The following is a 24,899-nucleotide window of genomic DNA, read 5'->3' as shown; positions in this document are numbered from 1 at the left end:
TGGTAAATCTATTGATTTGATGTAAATACTGAGTGCGGATAAGTTTTTATATAAATGAAGTATTTTTTTAAATTTTTTTTTATTAGTTGATGCTGAGATTATGTTTGACTAGTTTATTCAAAAGGGCTTTTGAATTTCAAATTACAAAAAAAGATAGGTATGATATATCAAAAGTTTATTTTACATTTAGTATTACTAAAGCAAAGAACAATTTTGAATATATGTTATGAAAACATAATTCAACTCTTTATTTTTATCTATTTAAAATATAAAGTAAAAATAAAAATAATTGCTGAAATTTTAATCAATATAATTATAGATTAGTATGAAAAGGAAGATATCACAGATAAGGTGGGTGTGACCTAGGAGGAGGATAAAATGTGGGAAATAACATGAGATGAAACGGACATGTGAAGACGAGATGCACGAATGCTTTAATGTGGGGGATTAAAAAATTGATTATGGATGATTTTATGAGAAAAAGATAGACTGAAAAAGTATTGTACAGAAGCGATTAGACAGTACATGAATATAATCGCTTCATTACATCATTTATGATTATTAGCATGGGATGATTAGTAGCATCGAAAGTTCAGTATTCAATTCATACAAAACACAAATATTCAATTCGAAACTACAATGAATATAGTATTCAATGTACAACATTCAATTAACATATAGAGTATCTAGTATAATATCCAATACATAATTTAGAGTATTGATAATAACTTAAGTATTTCATTTTTAAAAAAATGCAGTGATTATGGTGTAAAATGACCTAAGCAATTTCGATTACCTAACAAGCCTTTTATTATAGGTAACATTGTCAAAATGTATCATCAAATTTAACTATGAAGAAGGAACTCAACGTGAAAGTTAAGGACATAGTCTTGTGCAAAACAACAATAATTGAACCTCTATCATATTCTATCTGATAGCCTTATTAAAATGACCTTAACTTATGGCGAATCAAGTGTCGCTTGTTTTTTTAATTATTTTTGACCTAAAAAAAAGCATCGAACAACTGACTTATCTACCAAAAAAGAAATTGTTGGAAATGTGCTCTCTCTTTTATTTTATTTTATTTTAAAGAGAGAAACCATGACTAAATGTTTGATATTTGACAACTATGAAAATAAAAGTGGGAACTAGTGATTATAATACAAATGTAATTTAAATTTTGAAAATTGAATTAAAACTCCAATATCTGGTCTACTCTAATAATCAACTCACTATAAAGAATATGCTTAAGTAGATTTTTTTTTAATTTATGAAATCTGATAGTTATTTAAAACGCTTTACCTCTTCTCCTTTTTTGTTCAACACAATTGAAAACGTGTTGCCAACATTCTGCTTACCTACCTCTCCATCATTTCTACATTTTCTTTTGAGTTTTTCCAAGAATCCACCTTCCTCTTAGGACTCAAATTTTCATTAGAAAACAACATAGGACACTGTCTTATCATTGTTTGTTTAAAAGTCTGATGTGTCTGAATACTCATTGGAACTACTGGTACTCTTACCCATGGCTTTGAAACTTGTGCCAATTTGGGCATGTTGTACCAATCAGCAGCATTGTTGTACTTACCCTCAATCTTTGAAATTGGGTTATGGGTCTAGCCTTTCTGGATCAACTTTCTTGAATCTCAGGGCCCATAAGAAATGGGAATGTTTGGTTTTGTTATCCGAGACTGAAAAAGCTATCACTCCTGTGGAAGATGAGGAGCCATTGGCACAACCTGGGGATGCTTCTGTTCAAGAAACCCACATCATCCAATCCAAAGGATTTCATAGGGATTTACAATCTTTACCAAGTTAGTTTTTATTTTTATTTTTGGATTCTTTTCATTCAATGTTTTGCTAATTTAGTTTGTGTGATTCAGAAATTCTTTTAATGCCTAATAGGGTTTTGAGACAAATTCAGAATAAGAAGGAAGTCCTTTTGGTGGGATTCTCACAGAATCAGAATAGAATTGTTTTTTTCTTCTTATAGAATGCTGAAAAGGGAGGTCTTTTGTGAGAATTGGATGAAAAGATTGATCTTTGGGTAAAGTTGTAACCTTTTTTAGTGTATGTCATTGTCCTAAAGATCCAACTAGGTCTGTGATAATTAGCTTTCTTTATATGGGCTCTCTTATATTTCTGTACATAACATGTGACAATCTTTGCAAGAATCTGCTAAGAGAGTGTTGCCTGATTGCAAAAGGCGGGAGCTAGAATTTTGAGTTTATGAGTTCTAGATTCTAGAAAAAGCAGCTTTTGGGGTTCTGAATAAATTATTTATATGAATTAATTGTATTTTTTAAACATAAATACATAGTCTGCGCCAAAGCTATGGGTTCTGCCGAACACATAATAAGAACTGTAGTTCCACCCCTGCTGAGTGCCATTTTGGTGTTATTGTGTTTCTTCCTGTGAAATGCATTTGGCATTTTTCTCCAAATTGATTACTTTGTGTTTTCAGCATCCACAAAGCTACTTAAGTTTGAAGGAAATGTAATTTCAAATTGTTGCCTCTGTTGACAGTGTACAAGAAAAGAAATATTTGGTAGAAAACATCGTGCATTTTCTGTAAATGGATTTTTTTAGATTTCATTTACTCCACAACTATCATGGAAGATAGAATGTAGGCAACAACCACTTTCAACAATAAGTTAATGTAATGTACATTTTGTCATGGTTGAAAACGTCGGAAACATTTGGATAAATATTCCAACAAGATTAATATTTGTCAAACTCAGTTCTTGTGCTCTATTTTGTCTACATCAAGATGCATACTTTTTTTTCTCATTGCAGAACCCTTATCTGCGACAGATCTTTCTTGTGGTCACCGTGATGGTTCAAAGGTGCGAGTTGCGTATCAGGTAGGCAGCAAGGACCTCCATGCTCTTAACATTTTAACTCCGTTCTTAAGTGAGATTCCTCATAAACTAATCTTCTTTATCTCACATAGGGAAGTCCAGGTGCATATAGTGAGGCGGCTGCACTTAAAGCATACCCGAAATGTGAACCTGTCCCATGTGATCAGTTCGAGGCTGCATTTAAGGTATTTGTGTTTTTCGATCAAAGTGACTTTGTTCCTGAAGACACTTTGCAGTTCTTCACACCTTAATAGTATTAGTTCTCATTTCTCAGGCAGTTGAATTATGGTTAGTAGACAAAGCTGTACTCCCAATCGAAAACTCAGTTGCTGGGAGCATCCACCGTAACTACGATCTACTCCTTCGGCACAGGCTGCATATTGTGGGAGAAGTTCAGTTGCTTGTTAACCACTGCCTTTTGGGCTTGCCAGGAATCAGGAAAGAGGAATTAAAGCGCGTCGTTAGCCACCCTCAGGTTATCATTTCATTTCATTATTCAGAAGAATCTGATGTTTCTCCTCGTGAATTTAAAAAGATGTAGAATAATTGGATTAGTGTTTAGGGTTGAATTAGACACAAGCTCCTTTTTGATAAATTAAAATAAAACAGTTACTTCCTTTAGTTTTGTACATCGAATATTTCTTGCTTCCATCTCTACTTGGTAAATGCTAATACAACCAGTACTTTCTTTTAGGCACTTGAACAATGCAACATTATGTTAAATAAGTTAGGCGTTGCAAGGCTCAGTAGTGATGATACTTCCAGTGCTGCACAGGTATTCCATTAAATTCTCTCATCTCTGCGGGTTTTATTTCCACATTATCTGACACCTCAACAGATTATCGCATCTGAAGGGGCGAGAGATACTGGAGCTGTTGCAAGTGCTCGAGCTGCAGAAATTTACGGGCTGAGCATTCTTGCGGAAAGAATTCAGGTTAGGATTTTGCATTTCTTGAGGTTTTCCCTTTTGTATTTACTCTATGCTATATTGTATCTTTTGGAAATTGCACTTGATTGTCTTTTTAATGATTTAAAGCCGAGGGTCTTTCGGAAATAGCCGCCCTACCTTTCAAGGTGGGGGTTAGGTCTGCGTACACTCTACCCTCCCCAGACCCCACATTTTGGGATTATACTGGGTTTGTTGTTGTTGTTGTCTTTTTAATGATTTAGTTCTTGAGCTCACATCACCGACGTTGTGGGCACCCATGATATGAGTGTATGAATATCCAGTGTACTTACACGTTCATAAAATAATAGCATTTGCATAGTTCGCGTATCGACCAATAATGTTGATTTACCGGAATTTTTGCTTCAAAGAATGCTTTCAAGCTAGGAATTTAAGCCCGGATCTTGAATATCTTGGCTGACTTTTGGTAGGGCAACCTACTACCTTCTGGTCTTTTTGGCTGACTTTTGATAGGTCAACCTACCATACCTTCTGGTCTTTTCTTTTTCCTTCACTGTAGTTATCCCTATCTAAGAACTGATATAAATGTGGTTTACAGAAGATATAGTTTGCTCACTCTTTGTCTCTATCTTCAGATGGAATCATAAGCAATTTAAGAGTAAGAGCTAGCAATATTGATTGAATGATTATTATGTTTTTTTAATGGTCGGATTTGGATGATGAAGAAACAGATCACGGATATTTATTGATTTGGTCTTGGCTTATAAATACACATTTTCCATTTTACTGCTCATCCAGCCTGTAATGAGCAATAAATACATTTCCTTTAAGGAACTTGCATGGTGTCAAAATTAGGATGTTTCATTTTGGTAAATCTGGGAAAATAAAGAATGTTTCAGAGGCAATTCCAACTGTGAACCAGTCTGCTAAAATATATCATATCTGTATGTGTTTGGGCACAACTCCACCCATGTATGCTTCGCCTAGCTGGTTGTGAACCCAGATAAATTAGGAGTATGGTAGGTCAATGGCCAGTGTAAAGATAGTTAAACAACGAAGATGGTGTTTGGGGTATGGCGAGGTTATTCCATGATCACTAATATCTTCCTTGTCATAAACTCAGCACCAATATAGGCATTTTGGTTGCAGATAGTAATGGTCCTAACTTCTAAGTTTGAGTTCAAATTTATAGCTGTATTTGACACTTTTGAGCTTCATTTCTTGCTCTGTGTTCTGCTGCAGGAGATTAGGGGAATATTGGTACTCTCATGTCTACATGCTTTTCTCCTTTCCCGCCCTTTTTCTCTTCCTCTAATCAGCTTTGGATACTTTGAGTGGAATCATGTGGATTTCAAAATGTGTAGAAGTCGTCTTTGGTTTGTGCAGTAGCAAGATACAACAACAACAACCCAGTGAAATCCCACAACATGGGGTCTGGGGAGGGTAGAATGTACGCAGACCTTACTCCTACCAAGGTAGGACGGCTGTTTCCTGGAGACCCTCGGCTCAGTGAAAGCATAAATGCATAAAAAAAATGTTAGATAAGAATAGAAAATTAAAAGCTTTATGAGAAAAACAACAAACAAATAACGAATAGGTAACAAATAAATACAAATAACTAAATACTAATAACAAATAACGATTAAATAAATAATGAAAGCGTCACAGGTAAAATTGAGTAATCAAAGCATAGAAAGTAATAAATAATAACAGAAATAACAGAAATCAGAAGTCAAAGCGCAAGAGATCGTAATGCACTACTACACCTATGAATAGAGAAGAATAACGAGACTATGAACTAGCCTTCTACCCTAATGTGGGTCCTCCACACCCTCCTATCTAAGGTCATGTCCTCCGTAAGCTGTAACTGCGCCATGTCCTGTCTAATCACCTCTCCCCAATACTTCTTCGGCCTACCCCTACCTCTTCTGTAACCATCCATGGCCAGCCTCTCACACCTCCGCACTGGGGCATCTGTGTCTCTCCTCTTCACATGTCCATACCATCTCAGTCGCATTTCCCGCATCTTGTCTTCCACCGAGGCCACTCCTACCTTGTCCCGAATAGCCTCATTTCTAATCCTGTCGCTCCTGGTGTGCCCACACATCCATCTCAGCATTCTCATCTCAGCAACTTTCATCTTTTGAATGTGAGAAGTCTTAACTGACAAGATAAACAAATTAAAACTTGTCTAGATGGGCCAGTGTTGTAAAAAGCAAAAAGTGCATAAAAAGCTCTAAGGTCCGTTGGGGATTTAAGCGCAAATAAAGCGTGAGCTTTATTGAAAAAACCGCAAAGGGCGAAAAAATACAAATATATATGGGTTTAGTTCAAGGCTAATAATTATAAGCATGAATGAAAGATATATGAACAAAGAGTTTGAAGAAAAAAATTATGACTGAGTGAAATATCAGTTGTTTAGTGTTGCGTCTTCAGAAGAGGCTCTTTGGCAAGGGAAAATATACCTTAGAACGTTGATGAGACGACAGTGAAGCACACATTAAGCAAGACGAAGTGCTCAATACGTTTTGAGCCTCGCTTTAGGGCTTAAGCACGTCTTTGACAACACTGGGATGGGCTAGTAGAAGTTTTAGCATGATGCGTCTTTGTGTTTATTACTACAACTGCCTTATTAAGCAAAGTCGGATCCTTCAAAAATGCCACTGCATACGTGTCGAATTCTAAACCTTATCCCCATCAATGAAGTTGAATAGTAACAAGTAAACTTTGAAGATTTAACTAATTAAACGTAAAAAATATTCATAATTACACAATAATCAATAGCCATTTAACTTAATTAAATAGAAATCGAGTCAAATTGTATTGTTGACTAAAAATATTACAGTAATTTCGTCAACAATAAAGATGTGCCAACGTACGCCTTCAAATCCTAAAATTTATGTGATGACGAATCTGGTCTCTAGATCCACACCTGTATCGTACACCTGCATCCTTATCCGAACAACATAGTTATTAACGCATTTCTGAGACAGACTTGTTCTCAACCATAGAAGATATTTAATTTTTAGATCTTTTCTCTGCTTTAGCATCTTTATTAACTTGGTTCTACTCTTGACCGAGCAGGTGCAGCTAAAAACTGCAAACCAGTTAGCCAATTCTATTTGCTATAATCTGCTGTGAAACTTCAGTAATGTGATTTTAATTGAATGACCCTCTAACCAGGATGATCCAGATAATATAACGAGATTTCTGATTCTAGCAAGGGAGCCCATAATTCCGGGAACTGATAGGCCATATAAAGTAATATCATATTTCTTCTTTATCCTACTTATTTTGTTCATTCAAAGAACTGATGTTCCCTTTTCTTTTCCCCAACACTTTCTAGACTAGCATTGTCTTCACTCTGGAAGAAGGACCTGGAGTTCTATTCAAGGCGTTAGCAGTTTTTGCTCTGAGAGAGATCAATTTAACAAAGGTATTTCTGTTGGAAATGCTTGTAGTTCCCTTCTCTAGTTAAAAGGCTCTGAGACATGTTCTATTGCATTCATACAGATCGAGAGTCGACCACAAAAGAAGCGCCCTTTAAGGGTAGTAGATGACTCCAACAAAGGAAGTGCCAAGTGAGTCTTAAATCTGTTTATTGCACTAAGCACTATGGAATAGTAACCGACTGAAACCATTGTTTAATTTATCTTTTCTCCTCCAGATATCTTTGATTTATAATCCTTGGTTTCCATTAACATTATTTGTTATCGCTATTCAGTTAGGAATTTTGAGAAATATAAGCTTGAACTCCCCATGTATGAGTTTCGCCAAGTACAGCTGATCCCACATCTAAATAGAGGAGGGTTGCAGTGGGTTAAAATCAAATGTAAAAATAGATGATGAATCTTTTAAATGAATTCGTGAATAGAGTGGAATGGATACAAAGGGTTCATATAGCCGACTCTTACTAGTTTGGAATTGACCATAGTTGATTGATTGATATAATAGTTTTCTTAACATTCAAAGTTGGTTTTACACCCCACAACTTCGCTTTCTTCTTAAAGAAAAAAGTGATTCTGCAAAAATTATCTTTTTGGGTGTGTTTGGTAGGAAGGAAAGCATTTTACAGAAAATGTTTTCCAATTTTCTCGTGTTTGGTTGGTCAAAATGTTTTGAAAAATATTTTTTTAGGAAAACAAGTTCCTTAAATATATGAAAATGACTTTCTTAGTGGAGTAGAGAAAATAAGTTTCATAAGCATCAATGCATACTCATTATCTCCTCCACACTCCTAACACCCCAACCACTCTCATCCTCCACCCCACCTCCATGCCATAGTACTTTCCTAGATTATGAGCCCGTTTGGATTGGCTTTAAGTTGGTCAAAACCAACTTAAAGCCCCTTTTTAGCTTTTGGACGTGTTTGCCTAATGCTGACTTTAAGCCATAAAGTTCTTAAAGTCAGTCAAAAATGAAAAGTTAGGATTCCTAACTTTTTTTTCCAAAGTGCTTAAAGTCATTTTCTTTGACCATGGAAATTACTTTTATATCCCTTATATTTTAACTAAATTCTCAAACTACCTTTTTTATTCTTTTAACCCTAAAATTCACATCATAAGCACTTTTATCCAAACACCCAACTGCTTATTTATAAAAATAACTTTCAACACTTCAAAGTTCTAAAAGCACTTCATACATAAAAGTTACTTTTTTAAGCCCATTCAAACGGGCTCTATGTATAGATCTGCTTACTTACCAAACAACAAAAAAGTGAGAAAATTACTTATTTTTTAAGAAAACTTTTTCTAGGAAAACACTTTCCGTCAAACATTTTCCTTGGTTTCATTTGCAGTTCTGAAAAAAAAAAAGGCTTGTTGTAAGGTGCATTTAACCGGTTCTCTCCCTCCTACTATATATTCCTTATTATGGCCTTGTCCCACTCCATGCCCCGCAACCCTTCTTCGAGGTCGTGATTACTGAAGCATGTTGATAAAGAAACATAATTTGGAGGAAAGATGGAGGATCTACAAGCTAGTGATTTTAGTCCTTTCGTCTGGTATAGGTTTGATATGCCACTATAGAGGCTCCTTGATAGCACAGTGTACTTCTAATTTTCTGTTTGTCAAATATGTTAAAGGTACATATATGGCTTTATAAAATGTTCCAAGTGCCTAAAGCCTATCCAAAAAAGAAAAATAAAATAGTTCAAGTGCTTTGAAAACAAAGGGTATCGGACAAGTCATTGAGATGGCTGTCTTTGTTTATCCTTTTCACTTTGCTGGGGAAGAAAAGGGTGGAATTGGAAGTTTTGAATTAGTGTTCATCCTTGTTTAATTTAAATGTAAGAAGCAAAAGATTTAGGAGGATAACTGTACCCATTAATGTGACCATCTTTAGTTCCTCACTTCCTTTTCAAACCATATATTTATTTCACAATACTCCCTTCTCTTTATTATCATCTTTTTCTCTCCCACATTTCCAAATGATAAATGTTATTTAGTCATAGCAAGATTGAACAACATCCAGCAGCTCCAGTCCCTTAACTTTTCTGGCTGAAGGAACAAGTGCAGGATGATCCTTTACGTTTACACACAGGCACATGTTGCACTTCATGTTCTTTTCATGCCTAGGGTACATTTGAACTAGGCCTACTTGTGTTGCTGTGGAATCTAAGAAAGTGACTTGATTCTGATGGCAGGTACTTTGACTATCTCTTTTACATTGACTTTGAAACATCTATGGCAGACCCCCGTGCTCAATATGCTCTTGAGCATCTTCAGGTTAGTACAACTATCTCTTATATGACCCCTCAGCGAGAAAACAAGTTGCTAAGGTTTCTCTATTACCATCTATATGTGTTGTCTTGTTGCTGTTGAAATTGCTATCTTGTGCCACCTGTTTGTCACTTGATCTTCCAACTGCATTTACTATTTGTTAATATCAACATCAGTATGTTAATGTCTAAAAATCCAAGAGAGATGTTGCCTTCTTGCCTTGCTTATGTTTAGAGTTTGGGGCAACAGGATTGAACTTAACATCATGTGCTATTTTTTTGGTTCTTTCCTTCTATTCCTTTTTGTGTTATAGAAACTTGTTGGTATATGTATACATAGACACACACACACACACATATTTTCCAAACGTGGACAGTGCAGGTTTCTACAGCCGACCCCAACTTGCTTTGGATTGAGGCATAATGTTGTCGTCTCTCCTCCTATTTTATATACTCTATTTGCAGCTTGTATGTTATGCTCTGGCAATTTGAACACCACATTTCTAAATCTCTTAATGTTTCTTCTATACAGGAATTTGCAAGATTCATTCGAGTTCTTGGCTGCTATCCCATGGACACAAATCTATGATTGGTTACCTTCCATAAGTATGTTATGTTGGGAGATTTAACTTGTAGAGGAGTTGCTCAACTTCAAATTGTTGTATGTTTATCTGCTGGAAACTTCCAGTCCCATAGGCCATAGTTGTGCCTGCCCTGTGCTCTCATATTCTTTCCATCAGCATTTTAGAAGATTTGTTGGTTCAGTTCACACCCACCCCTTATTTTTCTAGGCTAGCTGTTAGCAAATCTCAGGATAGCAATTAACTATTGCTTCACCTGTAGCTTTTGTCCAATGGGCAAATTGTTTATCCACCTCATTTAGAACTTCCCCCCTTTGCCGACGAAAAGGATGCATTTGCTAGTGTATCCACTGCCCTTATGTTATACATCTTTTAACTTCAGTACTTGTATTCAAAATACCCCTATTATGTTCTAATAGGATTCAAAGTTTTCCGTCGATAGTACTTATTAGGCCTCATTTATTAAAGGTATTAACAAGTGTGTTCGTTTTTCTGTCTAAATAGATTTGAATTATAAAGGTCTATAACAAAGTTTCAATGTTGTGAAGATGACTATATTAACAACTTTTACAGAGATGACAATTCACAAACCATTATTTTCAGTCAAAACTACCACTTTCGTCAATCACCACTACCTACTATCTATTACCCACAATCATGTAGTCTCAACTACAACCACCGTTACAGCCAGCCATCAATATCATTAATTATTATTTACAACCATCACCATCAATCACTATTGTATCCATTAATCACTATTGACAGTCACAATCATTTATCACCACTACATATCGCTAATCACCATCATCATTTGAATCATTTTTATCTATCACTGTCATCCACCATAATCACAGATTACTGTGCCCCAAGATACTACCCACAATCACCATCGTCGGTTGACATCGTCCCAAATCGACACACACGGTTACCATCACTACTGTTGTATATACTTTTTTCTTGTAATATTTTATTCATATAGTATTAAATTAATTGAACTTATTACTAATCTTAATAGATCCAAATATTGAAAGAACAAATAATCTTGATTATTTTGTATTCAAACATACATTCAGATTCAAACATCTAAATTTTAATGCACATCTTAATATTCAAATAAGGTCTTTACCTTTGTTTCTGTCTGAAACTATTGTTTTACCTATCTTAATTGCTAACGCAAAGATAAAATATAGGCATGATGAATAAAAGATACCAAATGTTATCGATAAGCAGTTTTGTCATCAGAAGGAAAAACCATTAACATTTATAATTTGTCATAGCCGCTTCCTCTGAGCAAGAGTGATTGTAAAATTTCATGTCCGCACTTGCTGATGGGATAATTTCATACATACATAGAAACTCGAGGTGAATAGGAACCAGCAAGACATACGCAACAAGTCAGAGATGTCATATTCGTATTGTAAAACAAACGAAAATGTCTGGACAAGTGCTTAAAGGAGTAGTTGAATATGCTGCTAGACATATGCATAAGTCTGCATGCGAAGATAAACACCACAGCGGACTACTTATTTATATCTAGTAAAATACGACAACTCTTGACCAGTTACTTCGACGATTCTAGCTCCTTCAGAAAATCCTTATTGTCAACCAGCACCTACGCATAAACACAACAAAGGTAAGGACACAGAAAGTGAGCTCATATCCCATTAACATGCCTTGCAAAAGGGCAGAAAATAATCATACAGGATGTGATACCCAGACACTTACTGTTTTCCAGCCATCTGGATCCAGAAAAGAAGTTATCTTGGTGTTGAGTCCAGGAATTGGTCCTGGCTGTCTAGTTATCTTTCCTCCGAGCTCTTGGGTAACAAGATTGACAACCTCAGCGCTTTTGTAGACATCATCAGTGCTTATTGCGACCTGGAACAAAATCACATGAACACTCAGCCTATAAGATGTTTGAAATGAAGTACATGGTTAAACATTGATCATGGTGATACCAACGACAGTTCCAAGTGAATTTCAATCAAGAAAGAGAATAAAATGCTTGTATATTCTTATACTCGGCCAGAAAACATGGATTATCACGCACAAACACAAAAAAAAGAAAGAGGGAAAGAAGAGCCAAAAGAATTTGAATGATCATTCCTTAGAGTGAGAAGAAGGAAACGGATAAGACTTTCAAAGGAATTCCCTGAACAAGTATGCCCACTCTTAACACTAATAAAAAAGGGGATAAAATAGTTGAAATGAGGAGCAAACATGCATGCTAGTAAACCAACCTGTGCATAAGCATTTCCTTTTGTGTATTCGGTCACACCATAGTTGTATGTCAACTCAAGAACAATAGTCTCGTGCTCTGGAGCATATCCCATCATAGCAATAGAATACTGCACAAGCATAAAAGATAAGCATCGATTATATTGTATACGTAATCTGGGATCCAAAGGCTAGCAAGACCAAAAATCAAACATACCTTATGCTCTGGTCTATCAACTTTCTTCACCACTTGCATCCCAAGTGCCTGCATTCAAAGACAAATTCTGTCAAACCACAAATTGCACACTGTGCTGTAGATTAAAAAAAGTACAACATAGATGATTACAATGTAGCCCAAGCTGACCTGTATTCATGTCTAAAGCCATCATATGGGTACAACACCATTAAAAAGAGCAACAACTAGGAATGCATAGCAAATATCTTCTTTCTGAATTCCTGTCACAGTGGTATAGCTTGGACAAATTTGAAGGGCCACATTGTTTAAGGCTAAAGAAAAGTAAAGGTTCATCCCCAGAACATGTTTAACCCAATGCTATCCATATTTTGGTTTGAAATAAAAGAAATTATTGCTGCTTGTTTCAAGAGAATACAGTGATAGATGAAGATGTTACTCATAAGATTAAAACTGGATGATTCAAATGGAAAAGTGTTACTGAGGTGTTATGTGACAGAAGGATACCTACCAAAGTGAAAGGTTAGTTCTATAGAATAGTTATAAGGCCGGCTATGTTATATGGTAGAGAATGTGGGTTGTTAAAGTCCAATATATCCACAAGATGAGTGTTGCGGATACTAAGATGGATGTCGGTCATACCATATTAGATAAGATTAGAAATGACCGCATTCACCAGAAGGTGCAAGCAGTGCACATTGAGGATAAAATGCCAGAAAGTCGCTTGAGATAGTTTGGACATTTTCTGAGTCGACCTATAGATGCATCAGTAGGTACGTGTGAAACTGTGGTAAATTAAGTGTTTAAAAGGGAACGGGGCAGATCTAAAGTTACATGGAAGAAAGTTGTATCAAAATACCTGCAAATGCTTACTTAGCTAAAATAGGGCACAATGGAAGAAAAAAATTCATATAGGTGATAACTACTCATTGAGGATAGAGTTTAGACTCATATATGAAACTTTTATTATTATTAGTAGTAGTAGTAGTATTTATATATTATTAATGTATTTTTCACTTTTATTTTAATTAATCTGATGATGTTATGATTATTTTATAAGAGTTATGATAATGATATAATATGAGCTTAAATAAAGAAATGGGGATTCATATAGCAGACCCCAACTTGTTTGGGACTGAACTTAGTTGTTGTTGTTATTGTTGCATTGCTTTAGGTGTATTGTATAAACTAGACTTGAGACTAATGCACATGTCCATAAAAATAACAAGCGTCTTGTTTTCAAATCATGCTGGAAATTTCTGTGTCAAGTTTGCATTTGGCAGATCAAGGATATAACACACAAGGATATCTAAAAAGAGCAAATATAATTACAAGAAAGTCACCTTTTCATAGAATTTGATTGAGCGTTCAAGATCACCTACACGAAGCATCACTTGGCAAAGTGGTTCAGGAGTAGACTCTCTCTGGAGGATTTCAAATAGGTAGCCATCAGGATCTTTGACAAAAGCAATAACAGTAGATCCACCCTTGACAGGACCAGGCTCCCTTGTGACAGTTCCACCCTTTGCTTTTATCTCCTCAACCAGTTTGTAAACCTTGAGGAAAGGGGGAACAAGACACATTTAGAAGAAATCAAAGAAGCACATAATTTTGCTTACTGAAAATTACTTACATCTGGTGTGGCAATAGCAAAATGCCCAAAGCCGGTTCCAATGTCATACTTATCAACTCCGTAATCTGTACAATGGTATCTATGTAAGATTTGAAAATTGCGCTTCAAGGTACAGAATATAATTCAATTATTGGTGTTGGATAATAGGTAAACTATTATTAAAATCTATGCTCCTTAACCAAATAATGTGCCTTTGGTTCAGTAAAATCAAGTCACTTCCTGGCATCCCCTTCTCCAAGCGGCTCTCTACAGGACCATATACTGAGTATCCTAACAATGTTATTCATGCTTTATTCTCCAACTGTCTCCCCATCCCCCTAAGAAAACCCAGATAACAACCCAAAAACAACAAATCTCTGTAATTTTCAGGGAAGGATTTTTAAAATGAGTGGCTAAATCTCAAAGCTCACACTTCTTTAGAGGCTTATCACATGATATGAAGCCCATAGAGAGATGACCACAATCTTTTTCTTTTATGAAATGGATAAGGGGGCTATCTTGAATTAAGAATCCAAATGTAAGTTCTAACAGACAGATAAAAGCTTAAACGTACTATATGTCAACTCCACCACAAAGTGAGACTCTTCAGGGCCAAAACCAAGAAAAGCATTCGAGTACTTCTCCTCTGGAATATCTCTCTTCCTCAACACTTTCATCCCAAAACATTCTGTGTAAAACCTAGCAACGACAAGAAGATACTACTATTATCTGATCAAGAAAACAAGATCAACACTTTCGTAAAGAATCTCATCATGTCAGACCACCTACTTGATGGTACGGTCAAGATCACCGACACGATATACAGCATGCAAGATCCTGCGCTTATCTTTCTTTGGCCACTCCAATAACTCAGTACTTGGGACAGCTGGTGCAGTAGCTTCCGCCATGTTCTACTTCAATTAAAAATTGTAGATGCTATGAAAGAAATGAAGCTCAAAACAAACAACAAAAACACAAATCATACAAAAGTATTCATTAACCTCTATCACAAAACCCCTACAGGATATAAATCATGATTTGAAAGTACCAATCACACGATCCAAACATTACACAAAACCCTTGATATGAAAGTAGGAGATCCCCTTCCCTCGCATCCTATCCCCTCCCCTTTGAATACATTGTAGTCAATAAAGTTATATTTTTCAAGTTAAACTCGATATTTGTGATCAACAAATTGATAATATCACAAACAAAAAACGACAAACTACTATTATCTCTCCTTACCCATTTTCACCCCCCAAAAAAACAAAAACAACAAAGAAACTCCTTTGATCTCTTTCTTTCCTCATCTGAACAATGCCAGCTGACGCTGCTAAACAAAACTAACATTTTTAAGCTTCATTTACGATATCAAATGCTACAACTATGTTACATGTACATTCGTCCTAAAAAATTCTTCAAGGAATCAACAATTTCTCAAAATATTTACTAGAAATACAATTATTTTACCCTTTAAAGTAGTTTTCACTACAGATTCACCTTGCGATGAAGAATTGAGAAATATAGTAAAACCCTAAATTGAAGAAAAAAAAATACAGAGAGAGAGGAAAAAGTGTTACCAGATTGAGACAGAGTTATCGCTACGTGTAAAGTGAAGAATCCAATTGAACAACCTAGAAACAAGAAGATGCTGCTGTTATCGTATGCGGTCGATACTACGGTGCGATGTCCACGCGGTCGAATACTAGAGAGTGTTGTAAGAGGAAGGGAATTAAAAAGACGGAAAACCCCATGAGAGATTGAGATGTCAATACGCTATTGGATAGAACAAACTAAGGTACATTGTATTTTAACACCTACTGCTTCTAACGTGGCAGCAAAATTGTTGCGACTTATATTTTTGTTGAATTTTGATTTTATTTTTGAAACTGGATATTCAAACAACAGTAATATGATGCAAAACTCTTTTCTTTTTTTCACATACATAGTTACTCCATTCGGATTACTTTCATTGTCACTCTTAGTAAAATTAAATAATTCAAAATTATTGATTGTTACTTTAGAAAATGAAGACAAATATTTTATCTTTACCATATTAAGAGAATATAACTATGCATAAAAAAAGAGTTAATTCTTAACTCTAGACAATAAATCTTACCACATTGTAGCTTAAACAGTAAGTTTATGAAAATTACAGACGTTACATTAATCACAAAACAGAAAACCAGACGTGCAAATAATTGGCATCAAGTTCATGTCTGAACAAGAAAAGCTGTCATTACATAATTAACTATCACCTTTAACACCACATTGTGTCTGGACTTATTATGCATAGCTTTGATTCCTTTGTAGAGTATATTCAAATGGACAAACAACATAAATTCTACTAGTATAGCGTCTAATTACACACCTTTTCTTTGAGTTTTCAAAATTATTATTTGTGTCATATTTTGATCCTCGTATACATGTATTTTAAATACACAAAGTCAAAATTAGGTGTAATTTATTCCAGATCTATTGAATTTAAGTGGATTCGCATGTAGCTAGGGATACAGTGACTCTCCCTCTCGCCTCTCTTTATATATTTGTATTTCAAAATGTATTTGATTTTCTATGTATAGTGTATTGAGGTGTATCTGACTTGAAATATAGTATGAAATTATTAATTAGTGAAACAACATTTATTATTTCAAACTATACGGAGAATTAGTAAATATGATAGGAATGTTTGTGTAATTAATTAGTTTTTCCTATTAAAATTGTACTATAAACTTTGTATTTACGAGTGGATTTTATGGATAAGAATTTCAAAAATTATTTACAACCCAAATTTATATATGTTTTTTCGCATTACTTCAAACTTCAAAGTGAGGTGTGCAAATTATTAATTTAACAACTTTTAACATTTTTGGATCGTCCTTCGGGATGGCTCAGTTGGTTTGGAGGGTGGTTATCCACACAGATAATTCGGAATTGATCCTCCCTCAATGACTTCTAAGTCGAGCATGTCGTATAGGGCTTGCCTAATGCCTAGTGCGGGTAATCCCTAGGGTTCAAAAAAACATATTTAGATCTCTAGACAAAAATAATTACAACCTTTTATATATATATATATATATATATATATATATTATATTTTCCTACTATTATTTTGATGGACAGATAAAAATTCTTAAACCTTTGAACTAAAATACATATGACCAGATATCAAATAAAATCTAAAGAGCCACACACACGCACGTAGTGGTGTTCCTTTTAAAGATTGATCAACTGAATAAAATATGATCAATCTCTTGAAGGTTATTTTTAAGGTTTACTATTAATATAATTATTTCTTTTACACATTAAGAACTGTTTTAATTATGTGGCATACATGAAAAATTGAAATGATCACTTTATTTATATAGTAATTATTTTAGTTAATTAACATGTATATGAAGAACTAAAATATTTCAAACCTTATACGTTACCATTTTCTCAACTTTTAGTTAATGGTTGACAAAAATTGTTAAATGGAAAAGAATATTTATTGTTCAGATATAGAATGACATTCAACATCTTAACCAAACTTCGAGTCAGACTTTGTACAGATCATGATGCAAATTTTCTAAAAGACCATAAAAAATTTCATTGCCTATTCTTATTAAATGATTATTACTTTAATTTGCTATTAAAAATTCATTTTGATGACCATAATTTAATCTGTGTTTTTCATTTATTGTAATATGCTATTATAATTCACTAATTTATTTGTTAATTATGTCTTTGTGAAAAGAGCAAGTTTAATTTAATTCGCTACGGAATATGTTGATTTTGAAGATCAATATTTTATATATGTTACGTTACTTTAATTTACTACAAAATTTATTTGTGTTATGATTGTTGGTTAAACATGCTATAAATAGAACATAAAGGAGAAAAATTAAAACATCATCATCAGATACTTGCACAAATTAATCAAAGTAGCTTATTAAGCATTGCACCAAACACTAAGATATGACTTTCAAATTAATGGCTTTTCTTCTTATCTTCATGGTGATAGGAATTTGTAAGTCTTTTACTTAGCTTTGATTTTCAGTATATAAATATCACGTACTTTTGTATATTTTTTTCTAAGTCAATTTGTAGAGTTTCTTGTACTTGGATATGATATTTATTTTATCTATTTATATATACACACTAAATTATGGTGTTTAATATGATAGGTGTTTTACCAAAGGTAAAAGCAAGGGACATCGCTATTTGTTGTTGCAACTCAGATGGAGATTGTACACATATTTGTGGTGTCCCTCTATTCCATTGCTCATCATTAGGTGTATGCATTTGTGGGAAATTGGCAACTTCTCAAGATCCAATTGCTGAAGTTTTTAAAATTACAAATTGAAGAATTAAAATGTTGACGAAAATAGAATGGAACAAAAAAAGTTTACTTTAATTGTTCCCTTCAAAATATATAAGTAGTATTCATTTCTGGTTTCTATGTAGCTTACAACAAGGCATTAGCCAAATAAGAAAGCATACAAATTTCTATTTATTTTTCTCGTCATACTACCTTTCTTTTGATAAGTATTTCCTTATTAACAAGGCTTAGTCAAATAATAGTACTCTCACTCGCCTTTCTCCTCTCTCTCAATCTCTCTCGTCTCCAAATCATTGTTATGAATCTAATTAGGAAAATTATACATAATTATGATCCAAGCTATAGCTATGTATGAAAATTCTCATATTTTAAAAGAACATCACATATTTTAGTATGATCAATTAGATGTACACCTACACACTACACACTTGGACTTTTTTATAAAAAAGATTATATAATTACTTCATTAGTATAATTTAGCATATTATAACATAAAAGTATCCGTTTCTATCAGATTATCAATTAAATATTTATCATAGAATCTTACATATAATTACTTTATTAAATGATATGATTGTATAAATATTTTTGAATTCAAATGATGTATTAATTAAGGAACTCGCGGAAATTAAGGAGGAGGGATTGGGCCAGAATTCTAATATGTTTTGTGCCAGATGAGCCTGATACGTTTGAACCACTAAATCATGGGGGGGGGGGGAAATACTTGGAAAAAAATCATAGGAAGGGTCTCATTTCCTGCAATATTTTGTAATTATGGATTTAATTTTATACATATGGAAATTTTTCCTTTATAAATTTAAATAGAACAATTTGATTTTTGTCAGTTATTTTCAGATTTATTAACTCATTGAAAAAGCTAGATCAAAGTCGGCCTATGAAATAATGAAACACCCCAAACTCGATCATCACTATGTAATCTTTAATCCCAATAATTTTATCCTTTTGTAACCAATATCGTTCACTTAAATGAAAAAAAAAAGCGTTGACATGTCTTGTTCCGATTTTTGATTTTAAAGTCAATTTCTCCGGTTCAGTTTATATAATACATTTTCTTTTTAAATTTATTCTAAATATGTCTTAAAAGTTTTATAATCCTATAAATATTATAACATGTTAAAATTTATTTTTTTAAAAAAATAAAAATATTGTGCGCATTCAAATTAATGTCACAATAAATTGAAATAAAAAAAGGTATATTATAATGTAAAGGTTAGCATCAAGTTAAACAATCTTATTCTTAATTAAGGTCCCCCCTTATCATTGATTTCCATGATTTTTATTTATGGTGGAGGCTAAATTAAAAGTGCTTGTCAATAGCCCTTCTCAAATTCCAAGGGGCAAAACTTACATATATATTCTATGAATTATTATGGGGTAACTTTTATTAGTGGGACGTATCTCCCATTATTATTATTTCTCTTATTTTTATTCTGATACCTGTCGTTGATATTAATGACGGCTAAGAATATAATACTATTGTCGTTTACCATCTTAGATGTTCTCTCTTTTCTTATTAAAAACAAAAAAATAATAGAAAACCCACTAAGGACTCCGATGATATAGCAATTTGACTGCTCTTGATGGACATATTATAATATTGAGGGTTCAAAATATATATTTTAAATATTTTAAATAATTAATTAATATAATTTAAAATATTTTTTTATAAACTTAAAAAATATATGCGCAAATTCACAAATATTTAAAAGATTGATTTTGAAAATTTAAACTATAGCATATAAATTGGAGAGATGGAGTGCACAATACTGACTGCTGATAATCAGTAAACACAATATTTCAAATGCCAATTAAATATTTTTTGCGACCAAAATCACTTTACGTGTGATCCATGAGCTCCAGAAGTGACTAGACCTTTTTTTTTTTTTGGTTCTAATTCTTTGAGGATTAGAATCTTTGTTAGACATTGAGCATTTTGGGAGGGCATCTAAATTGATCATTCTTTTTTATTTTTCATTTTTGAAGATGAATTTTAAGTTTGAAAAAATTGTTTCGACGAGGTATTGTTGTTGTTGTATTTTTTTTTTACTTATAAGATTTCTATTTTTAAAAAATTAAATGTACATTCATACATAACTTCAATAATTTCAAATACCTTTTTTCCTTTTTTTTTATTTAAATACTATTTTTTTTCGAACACATTTTTTATGTCCAAAACTCACTTTTCATCAACATTCAAAATTTAGGCAAAGAACCAAATATTCTAAATGAATCAAAGAATAATGTGTAAGTACTAAAAATAGTCCACATATGTAACTGTACGTATAGAATTTGATGCTATAAATTCTAAATAGTTGTATCTAAGTTGATTTGTTTATTTTAGAAGTTAGTTTAATAAAGTAAATATTGCAATTGAGGTTGAACATTTAGTTTTCATATGTTTATTCATGATAATTATATATGATGCTCAATACACCCGCAATTGTGTGTTCACACTCATAATATGTATGTAAATTTCACCTTTTTCCATCTATTTGGTACACGTGCTAATCGTAAATAATTTTTTTTAATTTAGGATTAGTTATCAAGATCGATATTGTAATGCATATATTCTTATTTCATATTTCCTCCATCCTATTTTATGTGACACTTTTTTCTTAATCCGTTCCCAAAAATATAACTTAAAATTTTTTCTTTTACTCTTAATTACATGATTTACAACCAAACAAGTATATAAAGATTGTTTTAAATTACGTGTTTCAAAAATATTTTTTTTTAAATACTATGTTAAATTAAATGATGTCACATTTGACTAGGGTGTACCATATAAATAGAAAAACTAAGTTATGCCAAGTTTAATATTTGAAATTGAAACCAAGTGATTGTGTTGATATAAACATCCCCAAAATATATAACTGGAGCCACAAATCTTAATTTGTCAAAATATATTTCTATTATTATATTTTATTTATATTATATAAAAAAGAAATCTAAACCAGAATCTAAAGAAACTTTTGACTGGTGAGAAATGACTACTCTCTCTCTACCACGAATCTTCCTCTCTCTTTCATTCGCCGGCCCGCCATATGACCGAAGGGCTGAGGTACAATTTGACGATCATCCAATGAAATCATGCCACATCAGACTACCATTCAAATCCCGAATCACGTCTAGGTTCAATGAACCTAGAAGAACGCCCTGTCTTTAGGTTCCTTTTAATACTTGTCACCATATTTTCCTCTCTGTTCAACACACACTCACGGACTTCTTCCCATCACCATCTTCGCCTATTTTTTCACATAGAAATTTAGCGGTTTCTTTGTGTGTGTGAAATCTCTCTGTGTTGTAGAAATGGCTTTGGCTTTCACTTCTTCATCTGCAATTCATGGCTCTTTGTCTTCTTCATCTTCTTCTTATGAACAACCCAAAGGTACCCTTTTACTTGGTCCCTTCAAAGTTTTGATCTTTATCCCAGAATGTGATAATTTGAAGCATTTTACCATCTGGGTTCGAATTTTCTTTACATTTTTCGGAATTTTGGGTTATTTTTTGATCAATTTAGCATCTGGGTTGGAATTTTCATCCGTTCTTGTTTCAGATTTGTGCCGTATTTCACTAAATTCGAATTTCTTTCCTTACGTCTGATAATTTTGGGTTGAAAAATTAATCTTTTGCTCTTTTTTTCAGATTTTAAAGTTGTTTTTCCCTTCAAAATTTTGCATCTTGTTCAAATATTCTTGCGTTCTATTTCAGATATGGACCTTCAGTTATTTATTTATTCTTTTTGGTGTTTGCAGTATCCCAATTGGGTACCTTTCAGCCATTGGATAGGCCTCAACTCTTGTCGTCGACTGCTTTGAATTCTCGGAGGCGTTCGGCAGTGAAGCCATTGAATGCTGAACCTAAGAGGAATGATTCAATAGTTCCATCAGCAGCTACCATCGTGGCTCTTGGTACATGAAGTTTTCAATATTTGTGTTTGCATGTTTTTGTTTTGATGATGTTGAAGGATGGAAAATGACTTTTGGGCTGTGTGTTTTCTTTTTGGTGAATTTGCAGAGGTAAGAGAGAAAGTTGAGGCAGAGGACTTTGAGAAATTGGCTAAGGAGCTTCAAAATGCTTCCCCTCTTGAGATTATGGACAAAGCGCTTGAGAAATTTGGGGATGACATTGCTATTGCTTTCAGGTGCAGTTTTTTCTTAATCTTGCTTCAGTATGAGCCTAGTTTCTATTCATAATGATTTTGGTTGTATAATGTGGATGATGTTTTCTATGATGTGCACACTAAATTTTGAAAAACAGCTAGATGCTTCTTCTAATGGGGAAGTGTAAGTGTTTAGGACTGGAATGGAGAATAACAAAATGAGAAGTTTCATGATTTGGGGACAAAAAAATGTTTAGTCATTTAAACCATTAAAGCTATACTTGTGATATTTATTTCTATTTCTTAAATTTCATGTTTTTTATATGTTTTATTGAGCATTTCCATATTGACATCACATAGAGTGTTTGGATGCTTATAAGCTAGAATACTAATGAATTTTAGTATTTGAAGCAGTGGAGAAGTATTTATTTTATGTTACATGTGAACTACACGATAAAGAAAATCATGTTGCATCGCAAAGTTTGATTGTTCTGGACCTTGCTGATCTTGTTATGGTATTTTGCATAAATTGTCAAGGGGAAATTGTTTCATTTTGCGGCATTTGCTGATTTTATCTTTTTTTATTTGATAGTCTATGTTTTGTTGAAACTTTGCTACGGGTGCTGCGGTGAAAAGGCTCCTTTATGAAATATCATTTGTTGTCCATTACTGGTTTAATTCCACCATCCTGATATGTGAGCTATTTTACCTGTCCATCAAAAAGTCGGATTCATTTGAGAGCTTCTATTTTATTTCGTAGCAGAATGATGGTTTTTCAAAGTGATTCTGTCTCTAATGCAGCTCATTGATGATTGATTTCCTTATTTGCAGTGGTGCTGAAGATGTTGCTTTGATAGAGTATGCACATTTAACTGGTCGCCCTTTCAGAGTATTCAGCCTTGATACTGGTAGGTTGAACCCGGAGACCTACCAATTATTTGACACAGTGGAGAAGCACTATGGCATTCGCATTGAATACATGTTCCCTGATTCAGTTGAAGTTCAGGCCTTGGTTAGGAGCAAAGGACTTTTCTCTTTCTATGAGGATGGTCACCAAGAGTGTTGCCGTGTAAGGAAGGTTAGGCCCTTGAGGAGAGCCCTAAAGGGCTTACGCGCCTGGATCACAGGGCAGCGTAAAGATCAGTCCCCTGGAACTCGATCAGAAATCCCCATTGTTCAGGTCGACCCTTCTTTTGAGGGGTTGGATGGGGGTGCTGGTAGCCTGGTGAAGTGGAACCCCGTGGCTAACGTGGATGGAAAAGATATTTGGAACTTCCTGCGTGCCATGAATGTTCCTGTGAACTCATTGCATTCACAAGGATATGTATCCATTGGATGCGAACCTTGCACAAGGCCAGTCCTACCAGGGCAACACGAGAGAGAGGGAAGATGGTGGTGGGAAGATGCCAAGGCCAAAGAGTGTGGCTTGCACAAGGGCAACATCAAGGATGAAAGTGTAAATGGCGCTGCCCAAACAAATAGTGCTGCTACTGTTGCTGATATTTTTGATACAAAGGACATTGTTACCTTGAGTAAGCCTGGAGTTGAGAACCTACTAAAATTGGAAGACCGTAGAGAGCCTTGGCTCGTCGTTCTTTATGCACCTTGGTGCCAATTTTGCCAGGCAATGGAAGGATCCTATGTTGAATTGGCTGAAAAGTTGTCTGATTCTGGCGTGAAGGTGGGGAAATTCAGGGCAGATGGTGAGCAGAAGGCATTTGCACAACAAGAAATGCAACTTGGCAGCTTCCCTACCATACTCTTTTTCCCAAAGCACTCTTCAAAGGCCATTAAGTACCCTTCAGAGAAGAGGGATGTAGACTCCTTGCTGGCTTTTGTGAATGCTCTCAGATGAAAAGCAAATGGGGTTTGATCAATCACTATTGTTTTTACAAAGAAGTAATACAAGAGGGAGAGAGGGTCTTTTTAGAATATAGTGCACTTTGTCCTTTTTTTCTTCTAGTATAGTGTTGGTATATGGATGGGTTCTCCTTTCTCCTCTGCATTTTATTTTCCTTAATTCCTTTTTTAAGACAAAAAAGTTCATACTTTTCCATCCTTCTCAAGTAGAGAAGTATATATGTCTGAGGGCTCAATTTTGTTGGTTTAAGCTATAAAGTTTTCTCATGTTTACTTTCTCCATAATATAGATTTTCTCCATCTTCTCTCATTCTTCTTATTCTCTTCAAATTTTGGCCCATCATATTCTCTTGTTAATCTGTGTGTTTAGTATTATCAGTAATTGCATCATAAGAAGGCGTAAAAATTTGACCAACACAAATGTAGTAGCTGCAACCAACCTTAGACAATTGGTGAAGATATTTGATTATGTTGATATATTATTTGTGCTCTATTCATAGTATTA

At 34.1% G+C, this 24,899-nt stretch overlaps 3 protein-coding genes across 8 annotated transcripts; 2 read left to right on the top strand and 1 right to left on the bottom strand.

Annotated features, from left to right (window-relative positions):
• Nucleotides 1-1,317: 1,317 nt before the first annotated feature.
• Nucleotides 1,318-10,516, top strand: LOC129873836 (arogenate dehydratase/prephenate dehydratase 1, chloroplastic). Of its 2 annotated transcripts, none has more exons than XM_055949027.1 (11): nucleotides 1,318-1,814; nucleotides 2,815-2,864; nucleotides 2,954-3,046; nucleotides 3,136-3,336; nucleotides 3,556-3,636; nucleotides 3,700-3,795; nucleotides 6,952-7,029; nucleotides 7,115-7,204; nucleotides 7,282-7,349; nucleotides 9,413-9,494; nucleotides 10,020-10,516. In XM_055949027.1, exons 1-11 carry the CDS (start codon nucleotides 1,526-1,528, stop codon nucleotides 10,074-10,076), a joined length of 1,185 nt encoding a protein of 394 aa, XP_055805002.1. In that variant the 5' UTR covers nucleotides 1,318-1,525; the 3' UTR covers nucleotides 10,077-10,516. The 2 variants fall into 2 exon arrangements, with proteins under 2 accessions (XP_055805002.1, XP_055805001.1); XM_055949026.1 differs by having other exon boundaries at nucleotides 1,319-1,814; nucleotides 2,797-2,864.
• Nucleotides 10,517-11,452: 936 nt separating this feature from the next.
• On the bottom strand, nucleotides 11,453-15,796 carry LOC129873023 (lactoylglutathione lyase GLX1). Of its 4 annotated transcripts, none has more exons than XM_055948009.1 (9): nucleotides 15,671-15,796; nucleotides 14,880-15,001; nucleotides 14,665-14,789; nucleotides 14,112-14,176; nucleotides 13,822-14,034; nucleotides 12,503-12,550; nucleotides 12,309-12,416; nucleotides 11,794-11,946; nucleotides 11,453-11,680 (listed from the first exon to the last, which is right to left on the bottom strand). In XM_055948009.1, the coding sequence occupies exons 2-9, from the start codon at nucleotides 14,996-14,998 to the stop codon at nucleotides 11,630-11,632; spliced, it is 882 nt and encodes a 293-aa protein (XP_055803984.1). In that variant the 5' UTR covers nucleotides 14,999-15,001; nucleotides 15,671-15,796; the 3' UTR covers nucleotides 11,453-11,629. The 4 variants fall into 4 exon arrangements, with proteins under 4 accessions (XP_055803984.1, XP_055803983.1, XP_055803985.1 ...); XM_055948008.1 differs by having other exon boundaries at nucleotides 14,880-15,004; nucleotides 15,671-15,793; XM_055948010.1 differs by lacking the exon at nucleotides 15,671-15,796 and adding an exon at nucleotides 15,561-15,664.
• A 5,824-nt stretch (nucleotides 15,797-21,620) lies between these two features.
• Nucleotides 21,621-24,704, top strand: LOC129872912 (5'-adenylylsulfate reductase 1, chloroplastic-like). 2 transcript variants are annotated; one of them, XM_055947866.1, is made up of 4 exons: nucleotides 21,621-21,820; nucleotides 22,188-22,343; nucleotides 22,450-22,603; nucleotides 23,366-24,704. In XM_055947866.1, the coding sequence occupies exons 1-4, from the start codon at nucleotides 21,742-21,744 to the stop codon at nucleotides 24,387-24,389; spliced, it is 1,413 nt and encodes a 470-aa protein (XP_055803841.1). In that variant the 5' UTR covers nucleotides 21,621-21,741; the 3' UTR covers nucleotides 24,390-24,704. The 2 variants fall into 2 exon arrangements, with proteins under 2 accessions (XP_055803841.1, XP_055803842.1); XM_055947867.1 differs by having other exon boundaries at nucleotides 21,622-21,820; nucleotides 22,450-22,576.
• Nucleotides 24,705-24,899: the final 195 nt, after the last annotated feature.

This window comes from Solanum dulcamara, chromosome 11 (genome assembly GCF_947179165.1).
Source record: "Solanum dulcamara chromosome 11, daSolDulc1.2, whole genome shotgun sequence".
Lineage (NCBI taxonomy): Eukaryota > Viridiplantae > Streptophyta > Magnoliopsida > Solanales > Solanaceae > Solanum > Solanum dulcamara.
The sequence above is the reverse complement of the archived record's forward strand: the minus strand, read 5'-3'. Positions and strand labels throughout refer to the sequence as shown.

What these genes read in the sequence shown, in the direction of transcription:
- LOC129873023 (XM_055948009.1), bottom strand. Translation starts at nt 14,998, where the DNA reads ATGGCGGAAGCTACTGCACCAGCTGTCCCAAGTACTGAGTTATTGGAG. An exon ending in TTGCTATTGCCACACCAGAT is followed by an intron (nt 14,035 to 14,111) that starts GTAAGTAATTTT and finishes CCTTTCCTCAAG; the next exon opens with GTTTACAAACTGGTTGAGGA. An exon ending in AAGGAAATGCTTATGCACAG is followed by an intron (nt 11,947 to 12,308) that starts GTTGGTTTACTA and finishes ATTTTGTTCCAG; the next exon opens with GTCGCAATAAGCACTGATGA.
- LOC129872912 (XM_055947866.1), top strand. Translation starts at nt 21,742, where the DNA reads ATGGCTTTGGCTTTCACTTCTTCATCTGCAATTCATGGCTCTTTGTCT. An exon ending in AGCTACCATCGTGGCTCTTG is followed by an intron (nt 22,344 to 22,449) that starts GTACATGAAGTT and finishes GTGAATTTGCAG; the next exon opens with AGGTAAGAGAGAAAGTTGAG. An exon ending in TTTTTCTTAATCTTGCTTCA is followed by an intron (nt 22,604 to 23,365) that starts GTATGAGCCTAG and finishes CCTTATTTGCAG; the next exon opens with TGGTGCTGAAGATGTTGCTT.
- LOC129873836 (XM_055949026.1), top strand. Translation starts at nt 1,526, where the DNA reads ATGGCTTTGAAACTTGTGCCAATTTGGGCATGTTGTACCAATCAGCAG. An exon ending in TTCTTGCGGAAAGAATTCAG is followed by an intron (nt 3,796 to 6,951) that starts GTTAGGATTTTG and finishes CCCTCTAACCAG; the next exon opens with GATGATCCAGATAATATAAC. An exon ending in ATGCTCTTGAGCATCTTCAG is followed by an intron (nt 9,495 to 10,019) that starts GTTAGTACAACT and finishes TCTTCTATACAG; the next exon opens with GAATTTGCAAGATTCATTCG.